At 46.1% G+C, this 22,182-nt stretch overlaps 1 protein-coding gene across 2 annotated transcripts in view; it reads left to right on the forward strand.

Annotated features, from left to right (window-relative positions):
* Positions 1-22,182, forward strand: part of LOC146208944 (uncharacterized) — a 94,631-nt gene that overhangs the window by 19,488 nt on the left and 52,961 nt on the right. The window contains exons 4-5 of one of the 2 annotated variants that reach the window (XM_084596637.1): positions 2,088-2,177; positions 3,714-4,103. The exons of the other annotated variant lie outside the window; for it this stretch is intronic. Of the exons in view, the coding sequence (XP_084452763.1) occupies positions 2,088-2,177; positions 3,714-3,880 (257 nt within the window). The 3' untranslated portion in view covers positions 3,881-4,103. Of the gene's footprint in view, positions 1-2,087; positions 2,178-3,713; positions 4,104-22,182 lie in introns of those variants that run through there. 2 annotated transcript variants of the gene reach the window in all.

Consider the following 22,182-nt stretch of genomic DNA (forward strand, 5'->3'; position numbering starts at 1 on the left):
AGAAGATAAATTAATTTCAGTATAGTGTATGTTTTGCTCGGGGGTTAAAAGTGCTACGACCAGCCTATCTATATTATAATGAGTACACAAGCACGCAAGTTAGAGAATGAGAACAGGTATACAGAAGAGAACAAAAAAAAAAAAGGAGGAAATGCTCTCAATATTATAAGCTCTTTAGTGACGCTAAGTGCAATCCTGTAACAGTTTTCAATTCAGGCTCCAGGGGTATCAAGGGCACAGTGCCTCTTGTTACCCCTAAGATGTCCTACAATTACGTGAAAGTGAAAGATGGCAGGAAGGTCACAGATCCTTATGCGTGATAACTTCAATAACAATTAAAATGTTCTCGATGGTTAATACGTCGCCTGGTGTTTCTACTAGAAATTAAGGTTTAACATTCATGACAAAATTCTTGTCAAAGGAATGTATGGGTGGCTCTTTTGTTGGGCGAGTGTCAAAAGGAGGTTGGTGGTTGTGGCTAGGCTATTCTTCGAATATCGAGGTATGAGGCAGGGGGTGGCTAGGAGGTGCTGCTAAAGGAGGGTTGCTATGCTGCTATCTCTGCCACTGCGTTTATTTACTCCTTGCTTCACATTTACGGCGAGAACTGTTGTAAGGAGCCGACATTCTGCTTTCAAGCTTAAGAAGTTGGCATATTTGGAAGGTGACTGGAGGTGCTGTCACCAGCGCGGGCTTAAGAGGAAGCACTTTGAAAGGCCAGAGGCAGCCCAGGGGTAGTACAGTCAGCCGCTGTCCGTCAGGGAATACACCCACGCACGCATGCAGAGATCGCCGAGAGCTTTTTCGTCTAAGGGGGCTCATTCATAACTGCCACCGTGGCCCTCGTTAATGCTAGGAGGGCAAATGTTCCTTTCGGTGATATCCGATACGAGATGATAGCGGCTTTTGAGGAGGCTCATTGAAGACGATGCAGACGCAGATAAGAAGACGTATATTTTCTTCTCGTTGTTACAAGATGCCGCAGCGTATAGGTCATGCCGCTCACAGCACATTCAAGGCTTCAAGCAGTTATAACCAGGCCGACCGTGCGCGACTGCCCGTAAATACTCGGAGCCCTCGGACAACCGCGGGAGCCTCAAACTACGTGGCTGTTGACAGCCGCAATTCTGCTCAAACTCAAATTCTAACATCAACGGAAATCACGTTGTATAATTATACGACCCGCGAAGGTTTTCTTGTTTTCAGTGACAGACATCTGACACGCTCTGGTGTCACCAGAGGGGAGTTGCACCGCAACACGTGATATTAACGCTGGCAAGGGTTCCTAGAAGCATCAACGTTTTGGAAAGCAGCAGAAATGTACAAAATCCGCGGGAATGCATTCCCACACTCCTGAGGCTCTGTGTCAAAAGCAGCAGGGCTATTGTACAAGTCACAGTGCCGCGCAAACACTACAGCAGCGTAGCAGAGGAGTCTGTCCGCAGCAGCTACTCGGTTTCACATTAAATTTGGACATTTTTGTGTTCTTGGATGGTTTGCATTTGCAGCAAGTCAAACCAAATAGGACCGAAACAAGAGGGGAAGAAAAAGAGAGGAAGCATTAGAAAAGACACTAGGTTTTTAGGATTGGTTGTGAGAAAAAATAACAGGAAAGTTTACAGGCTAAAAAAGCAGCGATTGGCGCCTCGCTGAATGCATGCCGTAGCATCGTTTACTCCCTTTTGCTGATTCGTGTACCTCCATTGGATGGATTCCGTGTGGAGGGCGAAGATTGGTGATTTTGTGCTGGATGCGACGAGTGGATAGGAGTAAAGTTCAGGATGGCTGTTTAGGAGGTGAAAATGAGCAAGACAGTTGAGGCGGTGTATCTACGATGGTAGAGAATGGAGTGAGCAACCAATGGCTAGTGGTTTACGGCGGGAAGAGTGCTGTTGACAGGCGTAGCTGAGTCGCAATATCGCCGCAATTGAAGGGCCGCAGTTTTAACACCAAACAGGTTTGCAACAGGTATGTAGCGACCTATTTGATTTGTGATCAGTGAATTCGCGTGCAGCTTCCCAAATTTATCGCTATTTGCACTCCCGACTTAAATGTAAACTGTAATCGCACTTGTTTCGTTCCGACAGGATCGCCAGAAGTGTACACCGCCACTGTCGCCTATACAGATTACAAGGACTGCTTCGTTGTGGAGTTTGGAGGCTCTTTCTACGGAGGACGTGAGTCGTATTTCAAGTACTTTTCCACGGTGGTGATGGTATAAAAATAATGTGATCGACAAAGAGGGATCTTGAGCGGCATATTATTTGAAACAGAGTTTGCTGTTTTGGAGTACTCATCTAAGGCTTCCATTCCCAAACTGCGCTTCGGCGCAGTCAGCGTACCCAGCCACCTGTCACATGCGGCACATAATTATATCAGAGTTGCAGAGGGGGTAGGTGGGAATCAACTTCTCATGTTTTGTGGAGTGGGAACATGGAGCGGGCGACGGCTTAGCTGCTTGGGTTTCGCAGCGAGAGGCAAGAAATGTGCTGACAGAATGGGGCTGCCCCAGAAAAAAATCGTAGGCTGAGGACCACGGAAGAAGGTTATGATGTCAAAGGATGAAGAGTGCGCAACATGAAGGGGGAATGCAACAATGCAGCCCTCAAAATGGTGAGAATGAAAGGCGTAAGAATGAGAACCTGCTGAAGAGTGAGGAATGCAACGGCGATAAAGGGAAATGTAGAAACGTAGGCCGAAAAAAAGAGGACAGATGGCGTTTGGTAGAAGGATCGTTTTAAGCTTCTGGCGGTTCCTGCATAGCATTGAAGTTATTGAGTTGAGGCTCATTTTATATGCAAAAATGCTTCTTAATTTTAGTGGCCGCCATTGCGTGTGAAAAATCGAAAGCATGGCTTTGTCATTAGGGAGTTCACGATATGGATTGCACTCATCGAGGTGGCATATGTGAGTTATTCAAGATACATCACGGGAGGAATTTTTGGGTGCAGAGCACAGTTTGAGCAGTGCATGCTTTAAGAAGTGGCTATAATGCGATTAGATATGCCTTCTGTCTTGCGCTACGCTGTCGCAAAGCTCAGCAACATTTATGTAACAGCAGTAGGGTCCCTTGATACAGCTTCTTGCTGAACTAGTTTCTTTAGTCTCCATAAAAAGCTTTACGGTGTCTTTTTCGGCTTCACTCTTTTCCGTTTTAAATGATCTTTTTAAACAGCAGAGGACTTCCCAGCGTGTGATCGCCAATAGATCTGCGCAATTTTACAGATGCCAGTTTTCTATGGCTAGTAACCTGCCAGGGTTTTCTTAATAAAGTTAAAGAAAGAATTTGTTAAACAGGGAGAAGATATTATATCGTAGATGCGATGAAGTAAGTTAATCATGCATGTCCAAAGTGCATAACACCCGTGTATTAAGCACGAATTTGGTGGTATCTCACTGAAGTGATGTAGACTTCAAGAAAAGGTACCCGTAATAGATGGTGGCAGAGACAGTTTAGATAAGAAAACGTGTTTTTCCTAGAAATTGCATAGTACTAGGTAACTGACGCAGATCTATTGAGCATGCTTTTTGGGAAAGATGGTAAATGTGCTTTTATGCTAATAGGCCCTACTTTAATTTTAAATACTCAGGAATGATAATCGAGGCTACTGCTTGTCGAAAACGGAAAGTTGCGTGTTAAACGCTTTCGGCAATCAAACAGAACAAATTCCTTTTTTAATTTCCTAACAAGTATTTTTTACGGCTGCTTGCAGAATGCATGATGTGGGTGAGAAAAGAAGTGGAAGATTACGTTCCTCAGACTTGCATTGACCAGTTCGAAGACATCTGCGACAAGGACGTTTCACTGTATAACCACGACCTGTGCCAAGATGATGACGATGAATACGAGGAGGCGGATGTGGAGAAGCCTTTCGTGTAAAAGCGCAAAAAGCAGTGTAAATATATTGTGACAATCTTTCGCCAAATAAATATTTCCTGTGGTGTGGGTCACCGCTCTCGGCGTCACGGGTGTTAAGCCTAAAATTGTTGGTTAAGACCGCTGCCAGCTGGTAGCATTCCAGTAATATGAAGCCATGTTACAAGATCACACGAGATGAACAACTTGGCAGGCACTACCGACACAGACATAGGAGCGTGATATGAAAATGTGGGCTTGGAGTCAGCTTTGCAACTTTATTTTGACAAGCTGCCCATGGACCAAGATGACACGCTCATGCGGTTTGAATAAAGTGGAGTTTTAGATCTATGTAAAGTGTTCTTGAGCTGATGGGGTATCTTAAGACTGAGTGTTAATTAGTATATGTAATATATTAGAGGAACGAAGTATCGGATATCTAACAAGTGGGTAGCAGAATGCGGGTGCGTGAAGCAGGCTGGCAATTTTCGTTACGGTGATCCGAATAGAAAACACAATAGGTCTTCCTATCTGTAGGACATATACAATTCATGCTAAAAAAGAAAAAAAAATTACGTTAAGAGCATTACGTCCACACTGGAGAAACTAGAGTCATCCAGGGTCATCTCTGCGGTCACGAACTCCAATACGGAGAATAATTATGGTAGGACGATAGTTCTCCCTATGGGTTTGCAACATTTTTTCTTGCTCATGACAATGCTTAATTCTTTAAAAACGGAGATTCTTTAAAAAAAGACCCTTCTGACTTTGTAACCTTGCTGGAAGGGCTAACAGTACTTCGAAATAGTAGATTAAGAGGGACCGCAAAGGACAGGTGCTGTCAGATTGTGAATAGAAAATTACCAACTATCCATTAAGACGATAGTAACAATAGTTGTACCTTACCGGCACTCACTAGTGAGGCAGAAACATGGCAGCTAACGAAAAAGATACAGCTCAAACCGAGGACCGCACACAGAGCTATATGCGACTAAAAATGGTAGGCCTGACATTAAGAAACCGAAAAAGTCCAGAGTGGGTCAAAGAACAAACTCGTGTTAATACGAAATAACGCGGAAATAGGCATGGGCAGTATATGTAATGCAGTGGGAAGATAACCAATGGTTCTAAAGGCTAATAAATTAGATTACAAGCGAAAACAATTCACCGGGGCGTGGTAGAAAAGCGGGAGAATGAAATATAAATGTTTTCGGGGTTAAAGTGTGCGATGCTGGTGCAGAACTGCACTAAATGCATTATTGTCGGAGAGACACTTGCCCTGCGGTGGTTATAAGTTTGGTTAAATTAGTGGAGTTTACCGTCTCAAACCGACTGAGACTATGAGAGACGCCGTAGTGGAGGACTCCGGATATTTCGACCACCTGGGTTATTAACGTGCCCCGTCATTGTAGAGCACACGGGCGCCTTGCTTTTCCCCTCCATCGTAAGGTGACCGCCGCTGCCTGGATGCAATCACGCATCCTTTGGAACAGCAACTGAGCAGCATACACGACGCCACTACGGCGGGCTTGAAGTGGGTATAGTCCGGCTGGTGATATGAATTGAAAAAGCCACAAGACAGGAAAGGTGACGACGCGTCGAATTCTCCGCCGGTGCTTGTAGCCAAAGGGGGAGGGGGAAGTGCGAGGGGGTTGGATAGAAGTTAGGGCGCCAATCTCACTGGCGACTTTGTGTGCTTCGCTTTCCTGATGTGCATTATTGTCACTACATATAGCTCAATACATGCCGAGACCCATAAGGACATTCTGTTCCATGCATGATCAGTGGTGTCTCAACCGAGAGTAACGGTCTCCATGATACGTGAGAAAAACCTCGCTTCATGTCAATTCCTCACCTTTGCGTATGACTCTAAGATCCTAGGATTAAGGTAAATCCTTTGGTGCAGCCTTCGCAAGAGACTTGCCCTCATTTTTATATCGCGCCCATTCCATCAAAAGTGCAGAAGAAATCTTGCTCTGCTGTTAAGGTATTGAAGTGCCAGGTCCTTAATTCTAATGCTCTACCCCTCATATGCCCTATAAATCACAGTGGAAGAAGCCTAACTACAACGCTTTAGGAAAAGGCCGCCTGAACCGCATGAAATCAGAAGCTCAGAGGTAAGTTTAGTACAGTGCGTATCAGGGAATATGCACTCAGTTGATTTTTACTCACAGCGCACCGAGACAGGACCAAAAACAAAGAAACACAAACAAGCGTTCTTCTTCTTCAGTCCTATCTTGATGTGCTGTAAGTGAAATGAATATGTATCAACTTGCGCAAATTACCCTTTATACGCACAGAGTTGACCATGTTTTAAAGACAAATCTGTAGAATGTTAAAGATAAAGACAGTGCGGTATATCTACATATGAATTTTCATATCACCAAAACGCTAGTGACTGGAGAGCATTTTTCTTCGTTCAGGTATTTCTTTGGTTCAAATATTCGCGTGAAGACTAAGGCACCGAGACAGCGACAAATATTGGCCAAAACACAAGCAGGATGCCTCACATATGTTGTGCCAATATTTGTGCCTATCCCAGCGTCGGTTGCCTCAGTTTTATCGAAACAACTTGTCCAAGAGTACCTACCACAAGAAGTGATGGACAAAATTTAGCAAAATTCGAATTTGTGAAAAACAATAAATCATCTATGTATCTTTCCGTTGCCTTCATAGGATTTGTGCGATTATTTCTCCGAATTGGGCGCGTACGAACAGTACGGAATCCACATTTCATTCACTATGGCTAAACAAGGTTATTTGCTAGGCTAGTTGTACATGACGCACACTCTCTCGCAGCTGCGGGAGAGTGTACGTTGGACAGAACGGCCGCTGCATCAATGATCACCTCAGGGAGTAGGAAAGTTCCTTGGAAACAGGCAATGGTTCGAACTTGGAACTACACTAAAAAGTTCTCAGGCTGCTCCTTGAAACAAAAAATAAATCTTGGAAGTCTAGCGTATTCACTGCTTGGGTGAAAAGCGCGTCAGCGATACGTCAGTGACATTGCTGCAGAAAGAGTTGCAGTTTATGTGCGAAGGAAGTTAGTTGTTCGGACACGAACCCCATTATGTATTTAGCAGCAAGCACACGTGGCCTCTACCCTTGATGAGATGCATCGGGTGTTTGTTTTTTATTACGTTTCGCTAGTTGTTGATGTTGCGTCTGCGCAGAAAGACTGGTCACCTGACAGGAAGGTTCAAATAAGCACAGTTGCAAGTAGCGTTTGTCCGTGCTTTTCTCTAGTCCTTGTGGGCCTCAGCGCTTCCATAAGTTCCGAGCAATAACCATGTTTGCAAAGTCAAACACAAGTAAACATTTTTCCACGAGCAAATATCCCGCAACCGTTTGTCCCTGACTGTACAGGCACAACTCTCGTATGCCACAGGGAACAAAACCACGCACAAGATACTCATGTTCATTATTCAAAATTTACAGTTAAACTTACCCTAGAAACCAGTATCGTTTGGAAATATAGTGGGAGATAACCATTAACATTTGCAAATTTAAAAGAAACGTTTTGGGGTAGGTACATGAAACCTATTTGCTTAACGGTTTAGCTAGCCCCGGGGTGAAAATATGAGATAATAGTCGTTACAATGAAGAACATAAATAATTTATTTAGGATAATGAAGTTTTTAGCTTCTACGGCTAGCGCATTTGTCTTGAAGATTAATTTGACACTTTGGTTTACATAAACAATTCCATTCGTTTGTCATTAAGCAAGCGCGTTTCGGATGGTGTTAAAGATGCTGTTTCCTATATCCTACGACCAAACCCCGATCGATGGGTTATCGTTAGTGACTCTAAAGCACCTTTGCCAATCATCTTCAGCCTTCTCAAGAAAACTAATCAGTGACACGTTTTCCTTGACATCACCTATCTACATCATTTACCTATTACAGCAGGCCACTGCATAACATTTCAGTGGATCCCAGCACACTGTGGCATTCTAACCAATGGGAAAGCAGATGAAGTGGCCCGTAAAGGTCACCAACATCAGCGATATATTCAGACCTTCTTCACAATATCTGATGCATTCCAGCTGACTAAAATACATGATTTTGAAGAAACGTATCGGCTCCGGAGCATGTCAAAACATCACTACCAATTCCTTCTCTGAATGGTTCACATGTTGGATCATGATTCCCTTTCAGATTTCCTCGCTCTCTGGAGACGCTGTACCACTGACACTGCTTGAACCCTGCATTTACAAATAATTTCCGATACAGTTTTAATCAGACGACCAGTTCGCATTGTGATAACTGTTGCGTGATCGAAACTGTAGTCTTGCTTGAGTGCCCTGCGTGTGTTGACGAGCGTGCTTCCTATTAACATTGCATGGAGAAGGTCTCACCAGTGCCTCTATTACTGGACAGTATTGTAGGTCCCTTAGACTGCTCAAGGCAACAGAGACACTTGTCTTTAATATTTACGATAAACTGGGCTTTTAAATAAGATATAATTTCACGCACTTTCTAAGCTGCGAAGTTTGTGCGTTTGTTTGTCCCTGTCACGCAGTTTTCACGCTGTGAATTTTGAAAGCTCATTTGTACGACTATGCCATCTCATCTCTTCATTATTTACCCTTACTCGACGACGAATTTTATGGTCGCATTTTATCTCACGCTACTTTTATTTCTATTGTTGCAATACCTTTCTTATTCCTCCTTTCTCTCCTCAATGCCCTTTCCTAAGCAGATTAGCATGTCAGTGAGTCCTAAACGCCGGCTAAATTTTCTACTTTTCGGTAAAGAGCTCTTTCTTTCTCCAAGCCGTATAGCGTAACCGTGAATAAGTGATCTTCGTGCACCTTTCAACAACTTATAATCAGGAAAAGGTCAGCCTAATTTAGAGGCGCAGTCGCCTCAGAGCTCGGCGGGAGTGGGTGTGTGCGGCGCTCGATCCGGCGAACTCGTGCACTCCCGCTCTCGCCGGGCACTCGTCGGCCTGAATCCTCCTTCCTGCGTTCGCGCGTCCTGCTCGCCCCCTTGGGGGCACAGCCCTTCCTGCTCCAGTCTCCTGGTTTGCAGTCCCCTAGCCATCGGCCCCATCTCGCTGGCTTCAGACAACACTGCTGCCGCTGCGGTGCCCGGACCAGTGTCTTCCTTCACGCCCCTCGTAGCTGCAGCCTGCGAGACGCGCCCCAGTGATTGAACAGACTCCAAGATCTCCGGACTCCCACAGTACACCCCTTCCGCCTTCGAGACGTCGATCCGGTGCTGTTCCGGTGACCTGGCTTTTTCCGCGGCACACCCCTCGTCGCCTCCATGTTTGCGGGGCGACTCAGTTTTGGACCGGGCTCGAGCCTACTGCGACGGCCCACTGCAACTCCTCCGTGGGCGATGTCCTACTGGACACAGCCAGTCACCCGCTTCTCCTGCCATTCCTGCTGTCCTCTCCGCTGCTTCGCCAGCTCTCCCGTGGGCCTTGAGCTCGCGGTCATCGATGCGCCGCCTTACCGGCGGCTCCTCCAACGTTACCCTCCGCCTCTGTCACGGCAGATGTATCACACCTGTCGCTCCTGCTACCGCCTGGATTTTCCGACGAGACCGCTTCTCGCGGAATCCCTGCTAGAGTATATTCCCCTCAGCGTCACCCACCGCGCTGCTGCCTAGGCAGCAGTCAATTGCAGTCCTCCCCTGCTGCTGCGGTTATTTCAACAATCGTGGCGCCCTGCTGACACCAGCAGTCTTCGCTGTACTTCGCAGAGGCGCTGTACCAAGCTTCGCCCGGACCTACCCTCTCGAGCGCTGCTGCACAGGAGCCTCCACGGCAGACCACCGCCCTGCCGATGTTCTCCGAGTTGTTTGCTTGGCCATATGAACTACCCCCCCTCCCCAACACCACCGCTCCCCACATCTCATCTCTCCCTCCCCTGGACGCAAAGAGTGCCGCCACGACTTAAGCCGGCATAACCCGTGTCCGGTATCCCCTCCTGAAGAAAACATCAAAGTACTCAGTAGTAGTAGTAGTAGTAGTAATTAGAGGTCTCGTTATATGGTTACTGCAGTTGCAGAGAAGGGGGAAGTAGTTTTAAGGATATCTCGAAAATAATATAGGTTTCCAAATTAGTGCCGCACGAATTATTATGTTACAATACTCACCTGAAAATCGTTCAGAGAACTAAAACCTACGCTTGTGCTCCCAAGCCTTCAATCACACCGTATCGTATAATGTCTCTGCCTCCTACATTCTTTTTTAACCCCCTCATAACGAACACTCTCTCCAACAAACTTTCTCAAGACTTTCCCGTCACCTTAACCACAGTCACCAATAGCGGTGGTTTTTTTTCTGCACTTTAGCAAACAATAATTCTTTTTGTCCCTCAGACATTATACCCATGGAATGTTTTTATCGAATGGTACTGCTGCTTGTACAGTTCGCGGAATTATCTGAATAACGAGTCATCTTTCAATCACTAAGTGGCACTGACAATCAGCCTTTTTTTGCGCAAACATTTCATTCGGTATAAGGAATCTAGATATAATATTGTAGGAACCCATAAATGCCAACAGCTCTCCGTGTTGGGGCCTATGTGTCCATACTCATGTATCAAGTGGAAGGGTAAGATGACAAGAGTGACATCGAAGGTGTAGCTTGTGCGGCCCAAAGTCGAGGCCAAGTTGTTAAAAACGATCAAGCGTCGCCTCCGCAGCGGGAACGGCACTGAAGAGGGCAGGTCCGTAGGGCAGTCTTCGAGGTCCAGGATGATTTCACCGCAGGTGTCAACGCGGCACCCATGGGAACTCTTCTCAGCGCCACCTGCTCATGGCGGGTTAGACCACCGGTTTACTGGGTCGACACTGTAATTAACGTATGCGTGGAGCTGCGGCAAAATTCTAAGTATGTCTGCAGTATCTGGTAAAGGGAATGAATATCCCTAAGCGAGGCGAAAAAATCTGTATCATCTGCATCTAATTAAAGCAGCACTTCATCAACCTCCCTGGCCATATCAGTCTGCTCTCCCTAGTTGTTTAATTTTTTTCCCTTTCGCATACATATTTTCTTCCTTCAACTGGTATTTTTATGCTCCTTCACATTCTCCTTTCCGTCGCTCTATGTAATGTCTTCAGTCCGCCTAAATTAATAAAATGAAATATATATGAAATGTGTACTAGAAGATGAAGAGTTCCTCTTTCCTCCTCTTCCAATCGCAATGCTAGTTCAAATATATGCATAAACTGCCTCTAAACAAAAATTGAATATGTTGCATGCAACGCTTCAAGCTACCGTGAAAAATTATAACGCAGGCTGAATGGCTAGATTGATTCTTTGCTGAGGCGTGATGTGATCCGAAAGTATATAGCTTCGTCACCGCTATTTATGTAACCGTGTGAGCTCTCTTCTAAACAGCCCTATGCCAGTAGACCTCCGTGCCAGATCCAGTTTGAGGCAGTTACGCGCTCTGAGTGTCCTCTAACGAAGTTTATTTTTGGAGAGCTTTTAAGACTGTCAGCTAATAATTAGGTACATCATTAAAATAAAGTGATTACCTAAGTAATAGTTTCGCAAATAGCAAAGTGGAAGAGCCGGCGTGCCATGGTCACTGGAAAATTTAAAAAATACGACTACCGCAACAGACGGCGCACGAGCAGTATAATTATTTAACTGTTGAGAAGAGCGTTGTCTTCGGGCTGCGCCGTATAACGCACATCGCGCTGCCCAAAGGCTTGGCCCTACGTTATTATCGTCCTCCTACCACTCCTCATCACTATCATTGTATGTAAAGCGAGAAAGAGGCGCTTCAGGAACATGTGTGCAATAGATGTACCGTAAACCAGTGCGGGACGCTAATAGGAGTTGTTTTCTGCGAGTGAGGGTAGTCCATCTACGTTTGCTGCTACTTGGCGACGGGGTCAACCAAGTTAGTCTAAAGCCGAGAAGGGGGAGATAAAGGCTACGGATGAAGAGAAGATGAGGATTAGATAGCGCAAAACACTGCTGGCTTGCACGGTGTGCGAGAAGGGGGCCAAACACCCGGAGTACTGCGCAAGGCAGGCGGGAGCATTCGGGCATAAATCGGCCAAAGACGCTGTGTACCGAGCGAGGAAGGAATATGCAGTGCGGTAGAAGAGAGCTGAAAATCGAGAGTACCACATAGGAGAGATGTAAGCGAAACGTTAAAGGCAAACGACGACGCCAAACTGCCGGTCAGGGCAAGTCACACGTTAAGATTTAGTGGATAATCTGGAGGTGTAAGCCGAAGAGGCTGAAGTCAAATGACTGAGACGAAAACAAAAATTGCGCAGGGTTATCGAGGTTAAGCAGTTAACTGAGCGTGAGGTATCTTAAGCATGGCTACACACCCATTGTTGTTATGCCAAGGCCTTCTGGTTGCGTAGAAGAAATTTCTTTAAGAAGTCCGAGGAAGCTCCGGCTTTTAATTGTATCCATTAGCCACAAATGCAGGTTTTCTTGCTTTATACCAAACAGTGCAAAATTCTATAGACGTCTTGTTCTTAATGCCTGCATCCTTGGACATCTTTATTAAAGGTGGCGAAGGTTCACTTCGATTGTTGGCTTGGGCTCGAGTGAATTTCCCCATCGGCTCGTCACCGACGTGGTAAGGGCAAAGCTTCCTAGAACATTTCAGGCCTGCGCACTCCCTCCGTGACATCACGAACCTTGGCTTGTAGTGCGGAAAAGCATTCGCCGTCTTTGCATGTGCTGTGCATGGCACGCATGAGCTCTAAACATTACGCGATCAAAACTGAGCACCTGCAAGACACAATAAGAAGCGATATATGGCCAATGCACGAGAGCTCGGTTTCGTTTCTTGAAATGAAAAGGAAGGCACGATAAAGGAGCATATTACATTATAGATACCTTCATATCAGTCGCGTCACTAATGTCTGAGTTGCGGTTTATTTGAACGCTTCTAATTTTCTCCCTTAACTGCTGCCTTTAGCAGGTCTGCCTTCGTCCGGACGTAGGTTTTCATGCAGGTGTTAGTGGAAGCTGACAAGATGTTGAAAATCATTGTGTCAGAGTGATGTCAGTTGCTGGAAACATCCAAATCTTCATAATTGCTTAAGAAGTGCTTCAGCAAGCAAAGGAGAAATTCTCATTGATTGCGTTATGTATGGAATAACGCGGCGTTTCCTTCCGTTGTCAATTTTTTCAGCACAATTTGTGCGTGCAGAACAGCATTCACGAAGGGCAACGGGAATTTGAGCGCTCCTCCAGTGAGTTCCTGGATTAGACAGTTCTTATTCAATGGAATTTCCCAGCCCACTGTGTGAAGTTTCGTGCACAAGCTCCGCAAAGAAGTTTCTTGTAGATGACACGGGCGCAGAAACCAGCTATGTATATGATTGCAGGCAAATGTATGCTTTGTTTTGTTGTGATATCAGGTAATCGTGACTTTGTATTGGTCTTTCAGTACGCCTCTAGCATATGTGATGGTGCTGGAGTCCGAGAGAGATACAGTTTACTTTCAGATTCAAATATTTGCGAAGCAGAAATTTTATACTTGGATCCAGAAAGCCGGTGATAGCATCCAGAAATGCTCCCGAAACAGTCTGTCTAACATTTAGTCAGCAAGACATATTCAAAATTGAGGCCTTCGAAGTAATATCGGCTGAATGCTATCGATGCATATGATGCAAGCCGTAGTGCTTGGTGGCAATGAACCAGACAGCCGCCACACGTCGTCAGGTAATTCCATGTGTCCAGCCCATCTGCAAATTCACCAAGAAACGGCACCTGTATTCCAGTCACGCTTCTGACAGGCGCTTGAAGGGATTTCCGAGGTATCGATGCTTTGGTAGTGTTTCCGCGTTTCCGATTACCACAACTTGTTTATTATTTCAGAACTCCGCAGTGCCAGTGGCATATAAGGAAAGCCACAATTTGTTTCAAGAGTCATGAATCTTGGGCTACAAAAGGGTTGGTTACTTTGAGGACAGGTTTTACATTTTTACGCTCGATAGTTTTCTGATGAGGACTTTACATGTTAGTCCATTAACAGCTAAGAACAAGTTGTGTCGTTCCTAAGCATACAGGCCCCGAAGCATCTAAACGCATCTTTTTTATTTCAACCTTTGATTCTTTGCTTTTAAACTCTCGGTAACGAGAACATGTATCGGAATGTTTTCTCACCTAGTGGTTTCTAATGCACTTTACCAGCTGCTAATGATCCAACTACCGCACGATCGCGCTTATTTCTCATTTTGTCAGAAGATTTGGACAACCCTGCAGAGGCCACAAGATTGGAGGAGGTCAGTTGACATCCCCATGCCAACCAAAGGCAGTGCCAAAGTTTGTTCCAACTACCGCACGATCGCGCTTATTTCGTATGCTAGCAAGGTGATGTTGAAAATCCTCCAAGGTAGGCTGGAGCAGTATGTGGATCGGGAGCTTCCTGACGTGCAAGCTGGGTCTCGCAAGGACAGAGGAACAAGAGACCAAATTGCCAACGTTCGCTGGATCATGGAAAAAGCAAGCGAGTTCCAGAATCCCATCTACTTCTCCTTTATTGATTATGCGAAAGCGTTTGATTGCGTAGATCACAGCAGATTGTGGCAAGCTCTACAACAGGTGGGGGTTCCAATTCACCTCATCGGTCTCCTCAGGAACCTGTACGAAGGGCAAGAGGCCACAGTCAGAACTGGGCATGGTCTTACTGATTGGTTTCCGATTGAGAAAGGAGTGAGACAAGGCTGCATACCGTCGCCCTGCCTATGTAGCCTATATGCAGAGTGCATCATGAGCAAGGCCGGTCTGGACGGGTCTTCAGCTGGAGTGAAGATTGCTGGAAAACGTATCAACAACCTTAGATATGCGGATGCTACCACTTTATGGGCAGAAAGTGAAGTGGAACTTAAGAGACTTCTGATGCGCATACAAGAAGAGAGTGAGAAGTTTTGGCTTACACTGAACATTACAAAGACAAAGGGCATGGCGTCTTGTCCTATCAAGTCCTGCAGCATCAAGGGACAGGAAGTGGAAGCTGTGACTGATTTTCCTTGGGCGCCATGATTACCCCGAAAGGAGACTGCAGCCATAAAATTAGGAGACGCTTGCTTCTGGGAAAGAGAGCCATGGTGAGTCTTGACCACCTAGTAAATAGCAGAGACATTAGTCTGCCAACCAAGATCCGTAATACTCGTGTTATGGGCTTTCCAGTTGTGATGTACGGATGCGAGAGTTGGACTGTCAAGAAGGCTGACCGCCGAGGAATTGACGCGTTTGAATTGTGGTGCTGGCGGAGACTCTTGAGAGTTCCTTGGACTGCCAGAAGATCAAATCAGTCAATATTGTCGACCACAAACCCTGAGTGCTCACTGGGGGGCCAAATTCTAAAGTTAAAGCTCAGCTACTTTGGTCATCTGATGAGAAGAGAGGAGTCGCTGGAGAAAGATTTCATGTTTGGAAAGGTTGAGGGTCGCCGGAGAAGGGGTAGGCAGCGAACGCGATGGTTATATGGCATCCTCGAGGCACTGCAGATGAAGTTATGTGATGTTAGGAAGATAGTGAGAGACCGGAAAGCGTGGCGTGGCATGGTCCATAGGGTCACGAAGAGTCCGACAAGACTGAACGACTGAACTGAACTGAACTGAATGATCCACCACGGAATCAACGACCGTGAATTGTCTGCCGAATTAGAATATGCAAGGTTTCAGTTGTTGGTTTCTTGTAAAGTAATGGCATTACTCTTCTGTGTATGGAGTTATTATCGCTTTGCAGCAGCAATAACCTGGCGCTCCGCTATTTCGAGCCCTAAAATAACCTTTTTAGGAACTTTGTTCAAGTCTCTTGCCTTTGTGCTGAAAACTGGGAAGATATGTGCCACTTCTTTGTGTCTAGAAACAAAGACTGTTTTATAATTACATCCAAGTTTTGGCCGATTTAGAGCAGTTAGATGCTGTTCCCCTCAAGAAACCTTCATTATACTTAAAACATTTTTGTATATGAATCTAATCTATTGTAAGCGTTAACGTCCTCTCGCGGGGTATCAAAGAATTTGTTTCTAGAGGTATATAATGTAAAAACCCCTTATCTGCTTGCTTTGGACGAGGGCTAACGTTGTGCTTATTACACAGCTTCTCGATCATACGTGGATGAGGTAGGTAACATCAATATTCTAGAGCTGCGAACAAATTTGTGCATACGCGGGGAAATTTTGAAAAATACGCTTGCTAAATATACAAGCTCTGAAAAATATCTAAACGGTTCCGTTACCTTTTGATGTATAAATAGTATGGTTATTAGAGAGTTTAAGTAGCCAACATGCCTATGCTATCTAGGCAACATGTTCTCTGCGGCTTTTTTATCAGTTATGCCGCTTTGACCAAGTACTAACCGGCCTGGCATCCGCCGCGGTCTTCAGGTGAACACAAAAACATGTAAGTTTGCCAAGAAAGAAATCAATTTCCTCCGCCACCTCCTCAAGCCCGATGGCATTCGACCCGATCCTGACAAGCTTGCCGCAGTTTTGAACTTTGCTTGCCTTCAGCTTACTACAGATACGTTCAGGTTTCTGGGCCTGTCCTCATTCTTTCATCGTTTCATCCAAAATTTTGCTACGATTGCAGCACCACTGCACCACCTTCTTGCCGACCATACCGTTTTCAATTGGTCCAAAGAATGCGAGACAGCTTTTAAAACCCTCAATAATGCTCTGATTTCTGACCCTGTCCTCGCTCCCTTCGACGACACTGAAGCCTTCATTCTCCGCACCGATGCCAGAAGCCAGATATATATATATATATATATATATATATATATATATATATATATATATATATATATATATATATATATATATATATATATATATATATATATATATATATATATATATATATATATATATATATATATATGTATACATATATATATATATATATATATATATATATATATATATATATATATATATATATATATATATATATATATATGTGGACACCAGGCCTGGTTGGTTTGGTTCGATACCACGAACTCATTTTGTGGAATTGATTGGAACAGGTAAGCTCCTCTTCCGCATTCCGCAGATGTCCCATTTTAAGCCGCGGACACAGTTCTGCGCGGCTTAAAATGGGACATTTGTCTTTGCTATCTGGACGATGTCGTCATATTTGGTATATCCTTCCAAGAACACAATGACCGTCTAGTACGCGTCTTGAATTGTCTGCACAACGCCGCCCTAATTCTAAACTCGAAAAAGTGCCGCTTTGGAGAGCGCCAAGCGCTCGTGCTAGGACACCTTGTCAATGGTGATGGTGTAATGCCGGACCCCCGAAAACTGCCACTGTTGAGTCTTTTAAACCCCCGCAGACAGTGAAGGAGTTGCGCAGTTTTCTAGGGTTGTGTTCGTATTTTAGACGCTTTATACATCGCTTTGCTGACGTTGCTTACCCATTGACGGGCCTTCTCAACAAAAACTCCACTTTTGACTGGACACCAGACTGCGACGCGTCATTTCGTCAGCTGAAGTTTCTTTTATTATTGAAACCCATCCTACGTCACTTTGATCCTGCTGCAGTGAAAGAAGTTCACACGGACGCTAGTGAAATCGGTCTCGGGGCAGTCCTTGTCCAACGGCACGATGAACGAGAGCATGTTATCGCGTACGCAAGTCGTACCCTGAGCAAGCCGGAGCAAAACTACACAGTCACCGAACAGGAATGCCTGGCTGTAGTTTTCGCTGTGCAGCGTTTCCGTTCATATTTTGTACGGACGGTCATTTACTATCGTAACTGACCGTCATTGACTCTGTTGGCTGCGGAACCTTCGAGACCGATGTGGTCGCCTCGCACGCTGGGCCCTCCGGTTACAGGAATATGACTTTGCCGTGGTGTACAAAAACGGGAGGCGTCATGCAGACGCAGATTGTCTTTCTAGGATGCCAATGGCCATGACTGGACCTGACAGTGACGATTTCGACAATTATATATCGACCCTCGAGCCAGCGTTCCCCGACACGAATGTTTTCAAAACAGAGCAGCAAAATGATAGCAGTCTGCAGCCTCTCTTTGCCGCCGCCGAAGCCAGCGTACCTACAAGCCGTTTTTGCGTGCGTGATGGCCTCCTATGGAAAAAGAGTTATTCGCCTGTCGGCCACCGATACCTACTCGTAGTTCCCAAGACGCTGAGCACGGACGTATTGCGTTTTATGCATGATGATCCAACTTCTGGGCATTTGGGATCGGTTCGAACACTCCACCGTGCTCAAGAAAGATTTTACTGGCTCAGAATGCGCTCGACGATTGAACAATACGTTGCCAGTTGCAAGCAATGCCAACGCCACAAACGTCCAACTGCACTCCATCTGGCTTGCTGCACCCTGTGAAGAGCCCTACAGCTCCGTTTGATCAAGTAGGCATTGACCTCGTAGGTCCGTTTCCGAAGTCCGTGGATGGAAATCGCTGGATTGTAATCTGCGTGGACTATCTCACACGTTACTGTGAAACCGCCGCTCTTACATCTGCTACGGCGCATCAGGTGTCGCTTTTCTTGCTGCACTCAGTCATCTTACGACACGGGCCGCCACGAATTGTCATCACTGATCGGGGCCGACAATTCACTGCTGATTTTATTGAAGAGCTCATGCGTTTATGCTCCGTAACTTTCCGACACTCGACGCCATACCATCCCCAGACAAATGGCTTGAATGAGCGCGTCAACAAAACGCTTATCAACATGCTAGCCATGTATGTGGACGCAGGGCATAAGAACTGGGACACCATACTACCTTTCATCACGTATGCGTTTAATACCGCCACACATGAGACAACTGGGTACAGTCCATTTTTCCTTCTCTATGCCAGACCGCCGCGCTACCCCCTGGATACTATCCTGCCCTTCACAAGCCGTGAAGACCCCTGCCTGGCTGAGACCCTCTGTCTCTGCGAAGAAGCTCGGAGAATCACCCGATTACGATCTGGTACTTCACAAGAACGTTCTAAAGTGCGATACGATTCCAGTCACCGGCAGGTCACGTACTCTAGGTGATCTAGTCTGGCTGTGGCGCCCAATTCGGCGCCGTGGCCAACATCAAAAACTCTTGGCCCGCTATGACGGACCATGTGTGGTTGTCAAACGCATCAGTGACTTAACTTATGCAATAGCCCACCTGACAGATTCGGGTCGTCGGTCTGCCAAAACCTAACTGTCATGTTGCCCGCTTGAAGCCGTGTAAGCCTCGCACGACTCACGAACACGCCCAGAGGGCTTAGGCTGAGTAGGGGGGAAATGTCACGCCTCTGACGACGACGAAGGGTTGTGATGGTCTGGGAGAAGAAGAGGAAAAAGCGTTGGTGCTTGGGGCTAGTAGGCTTCACCTTATCCCACTGCCATATCACTGTAAATAAACACCCCTTTGCTATTTCATCGTAACAATATATATATATATATATATATATATATATATATATATATATATATATATATATATATATGGCGCATCCACGGAACGACGGCGAGCTTCTTCCTCCTCACCCAATCTTTTTTTTCTCTTTAGCACTGCCTGACATTTCCTCCTTCCCAGACAAAGCCCCCTGCGCTGGTAGTCAGAGTCCCGAGTGTGGCAGAGCTTCATCTTTGGGACATGCACAACTCGTGTTTCTGAAAGGTGCGACATTGGGAAGATCGGCAAGACACCACATAATTCAAGTCATTGATCCATGTGAGCTCAATAAATGGGCCTGTGTAGTGCAACAACAGCTTCTGAGACAAACAACGCTTTTGGAAAGGCATGCAGAGCCATACTAGGTCCCCGGAAAAGTAGCAGACATCCTGGTGCCGACGCTCGTTGCGCTGCTTAGAGCGGTCTTGTGAGGCCAAACCGGACGAGCCGATGAGCCTCTTCAGCGCGGTACAGGGGCTGGAAACAAAAGGCTTATGTCGAGGGAGATCGGTAAAATGGTGTTGACAGCACTTCGGGGCGGACGGGAATAAAGACGGAAAAATGGGAAATAAGCAGCTTTTTTATGCCTGGAGGTCTTATAGGCACATGTAATGAAGGGCAGCACATCCTCCCAGTTCTTATGATGAGAGTCGACGTACATTGCAAGTATGTTTGTCAGCGTGCAGGTTGTACGTTCAACGAGACATTTGTTTGGGGATGTTATAGTGTAGAGTTACGGAAATCGCAATAACAAAATCGCAGAAGCTGCTCCACAACAATTGCTGTAATGTCGTAAACTGGCGGCCACAGTGACTAATAATTGCACGAGGAAGTCCAAGACGGACGACGACAGTGTGAAGAAGAAAGAAAGAGACGTCAGCTGCGGCAGCGGAAGGAATGACGGCAATTTCACAGTAACGCGTGAGATGTATACGTTGACCCATTGATTGCATTTGGAAGAGCGGGGAAAGGGCCTGTGAGGTTAACACCCATTTTCTCAAATGGTTTGGTCAGCGCCGCCCCCGGATGTAAGCGGCCCGGCAGAGAAGGTGCGTGGGAAGCACCGCAGGCACTGATCACAGGTCACATACGGTTGAGCAGTTTGGCGTATATTTCGCCAGTAAAACGCCTCTAATGCGGGCAACGGTCCTGACAAGCCCCAAGTGCCCAGCTGTAACGTCAGCGTGCATTGCGTGTAGAACAGAGCAGTAGAGGCTTGCCGGGACGGCGAGCAAGAAGCGCGCACCTGTATACGAGTGATGTTTTCCGTAAAGCAAACTAGCACGAATGCAGAGAGGATTCGGAAATGTTCGATCACGAGGAACATCCAAAAATTTTGACGGCAAAAATTGTTGTCATCGCCAAGAGTAGTCGCGAAGGGCCGCCGCTAGCGGCACTCAGCGTCGGCTTGTTGAAGGACATTTTATACGACACAGTAAACAGCTCCTGAAGGCTCCATACTTGAAGAGCTCCATACCTTTCTGCAAGAAGTATGTGAGCGGGTAGGCTACATCTGTAAAGTGGGGTATGAAGTACCGAAAGTAAGAGCAAAGTCTCGAGAAGCTCCTGAGTTCTTTCAAACTCTTGGGGTCTTTAACGCAGTTGACAGCATCAGCCTTCTGTGGGTCGGGCCTAACACCGTTTTGTCAACCTATGCCCGAGCACAACGATTCTTAGAGTTCAGCACGAAATCGGCTTCATCCATGCAGGTAAGCACAACATTTAAACGGTTGTCATGCTCGGCGAAACTCCTCCCGAAAATTACCACGTGTCTTTGGTAACACATGTAAATTTGCCACTTCTGTCAACGCAAAAGAGCGTCCATACACCTTTCCCAGGTAGCTGGAGAGTACCATAAGCCTAGAGGCATCATATAACTCATCTGGAGTCGAAAATGCAGTCTTCACTTTCTCTTTTGAATACATCGGGATCTGCCAGTATCCGTACCGTAAAAAAACAGAGGAAACGTAGGTAGCTGAATGGAGGCAGTCAATGGCATCCTTAACGCGCGGGAGTGAGCAAACATCCTTCTTTGTAACAGTGCAGAGGCGGCAATAGCGAAAACAATATCACCATGATCTTTTCTTTCTTTTTCACAAGAATCACAGGGGCGGCCCACAGGCTCCATGAATCTTGAGTAATTCCTTGTTGCAGCATATCGCGGACCTGGTCGTGAATTATCTTCGTTTTAAAAGTGAGACAAGGTATGGCATCCCTCTAATTGGGCCTGCAGACCAGATGGTGATCATGTGATGGGCGCAGAATGGCGGAAGGGATGGTGACTGATCTCGAGAGAAGCCAACACGTCCACAAGTCTCAAAAGAACTTCCATCAATATTCCGTGGTCGTTGGTGGGTAGCGATTTGTTTATTAGGACTGGAATCGGGAATAAGTCTGATCGGGCCGTCTAGTTGGATGCACAACGAAGTCACTGATTGTGGCAATTGGCACAGAAGGGCGTTCTTCAAAGTCAACGAGTTTCAAACCACCGAAAATATGACAGGTGCATTGGATTGATTGACAGCACAGAGCGTGACATGGCCCTCGTTCACTCGAACAACACTGCCGGGCACCAGCAAATGTTTTTGGTGCGGGAAAAGGAAGCGCATTCCACCAGAACGTCGAAGGCACTGGCAACCATTCCCGGGGACACAACTGGGACGAAGATGAGGGACATCGCCGTAGCGACAGTATCTTCAAAGACAGAAAATGCTTGCGAAGTCCGCGGCGATTCTTCTATGACGGCCGATGGAAGGCTAGGGCTGATTGATATCCCGCCACTGTTAAATGTAGAGTTGCGCCACACGGTTGTAAAACGTCAGTGCCTAGAATAGTATTGTGAGTAGAGCGAGGGACCATCGTAAACTCAGTTCTAAACACGGGACCAGCATCGCTTCAATTAATTAACAAATACCAACGGGAAGCAACAATTCCCCCGTACGCCACGAAATATGACAGTTCGATCCCAACC

The sequence above is a fragment of the Amblyomma maculatum genome, chromosome 1 (genome assembly GCF_055883805.1).
Source record: "Amblyomma maculatum isolate TAMU_Amacu chromosome 1, ASM5588380v1, whole genome shotgun sequence".
In the NCBI taxonomy this organism is placed as follows: Eukaryota; Metazoa; Arthropoda; class Arachnida; order Ixodida; family Ixodidae; genus Amblyomma; species Amblyomma maculatum.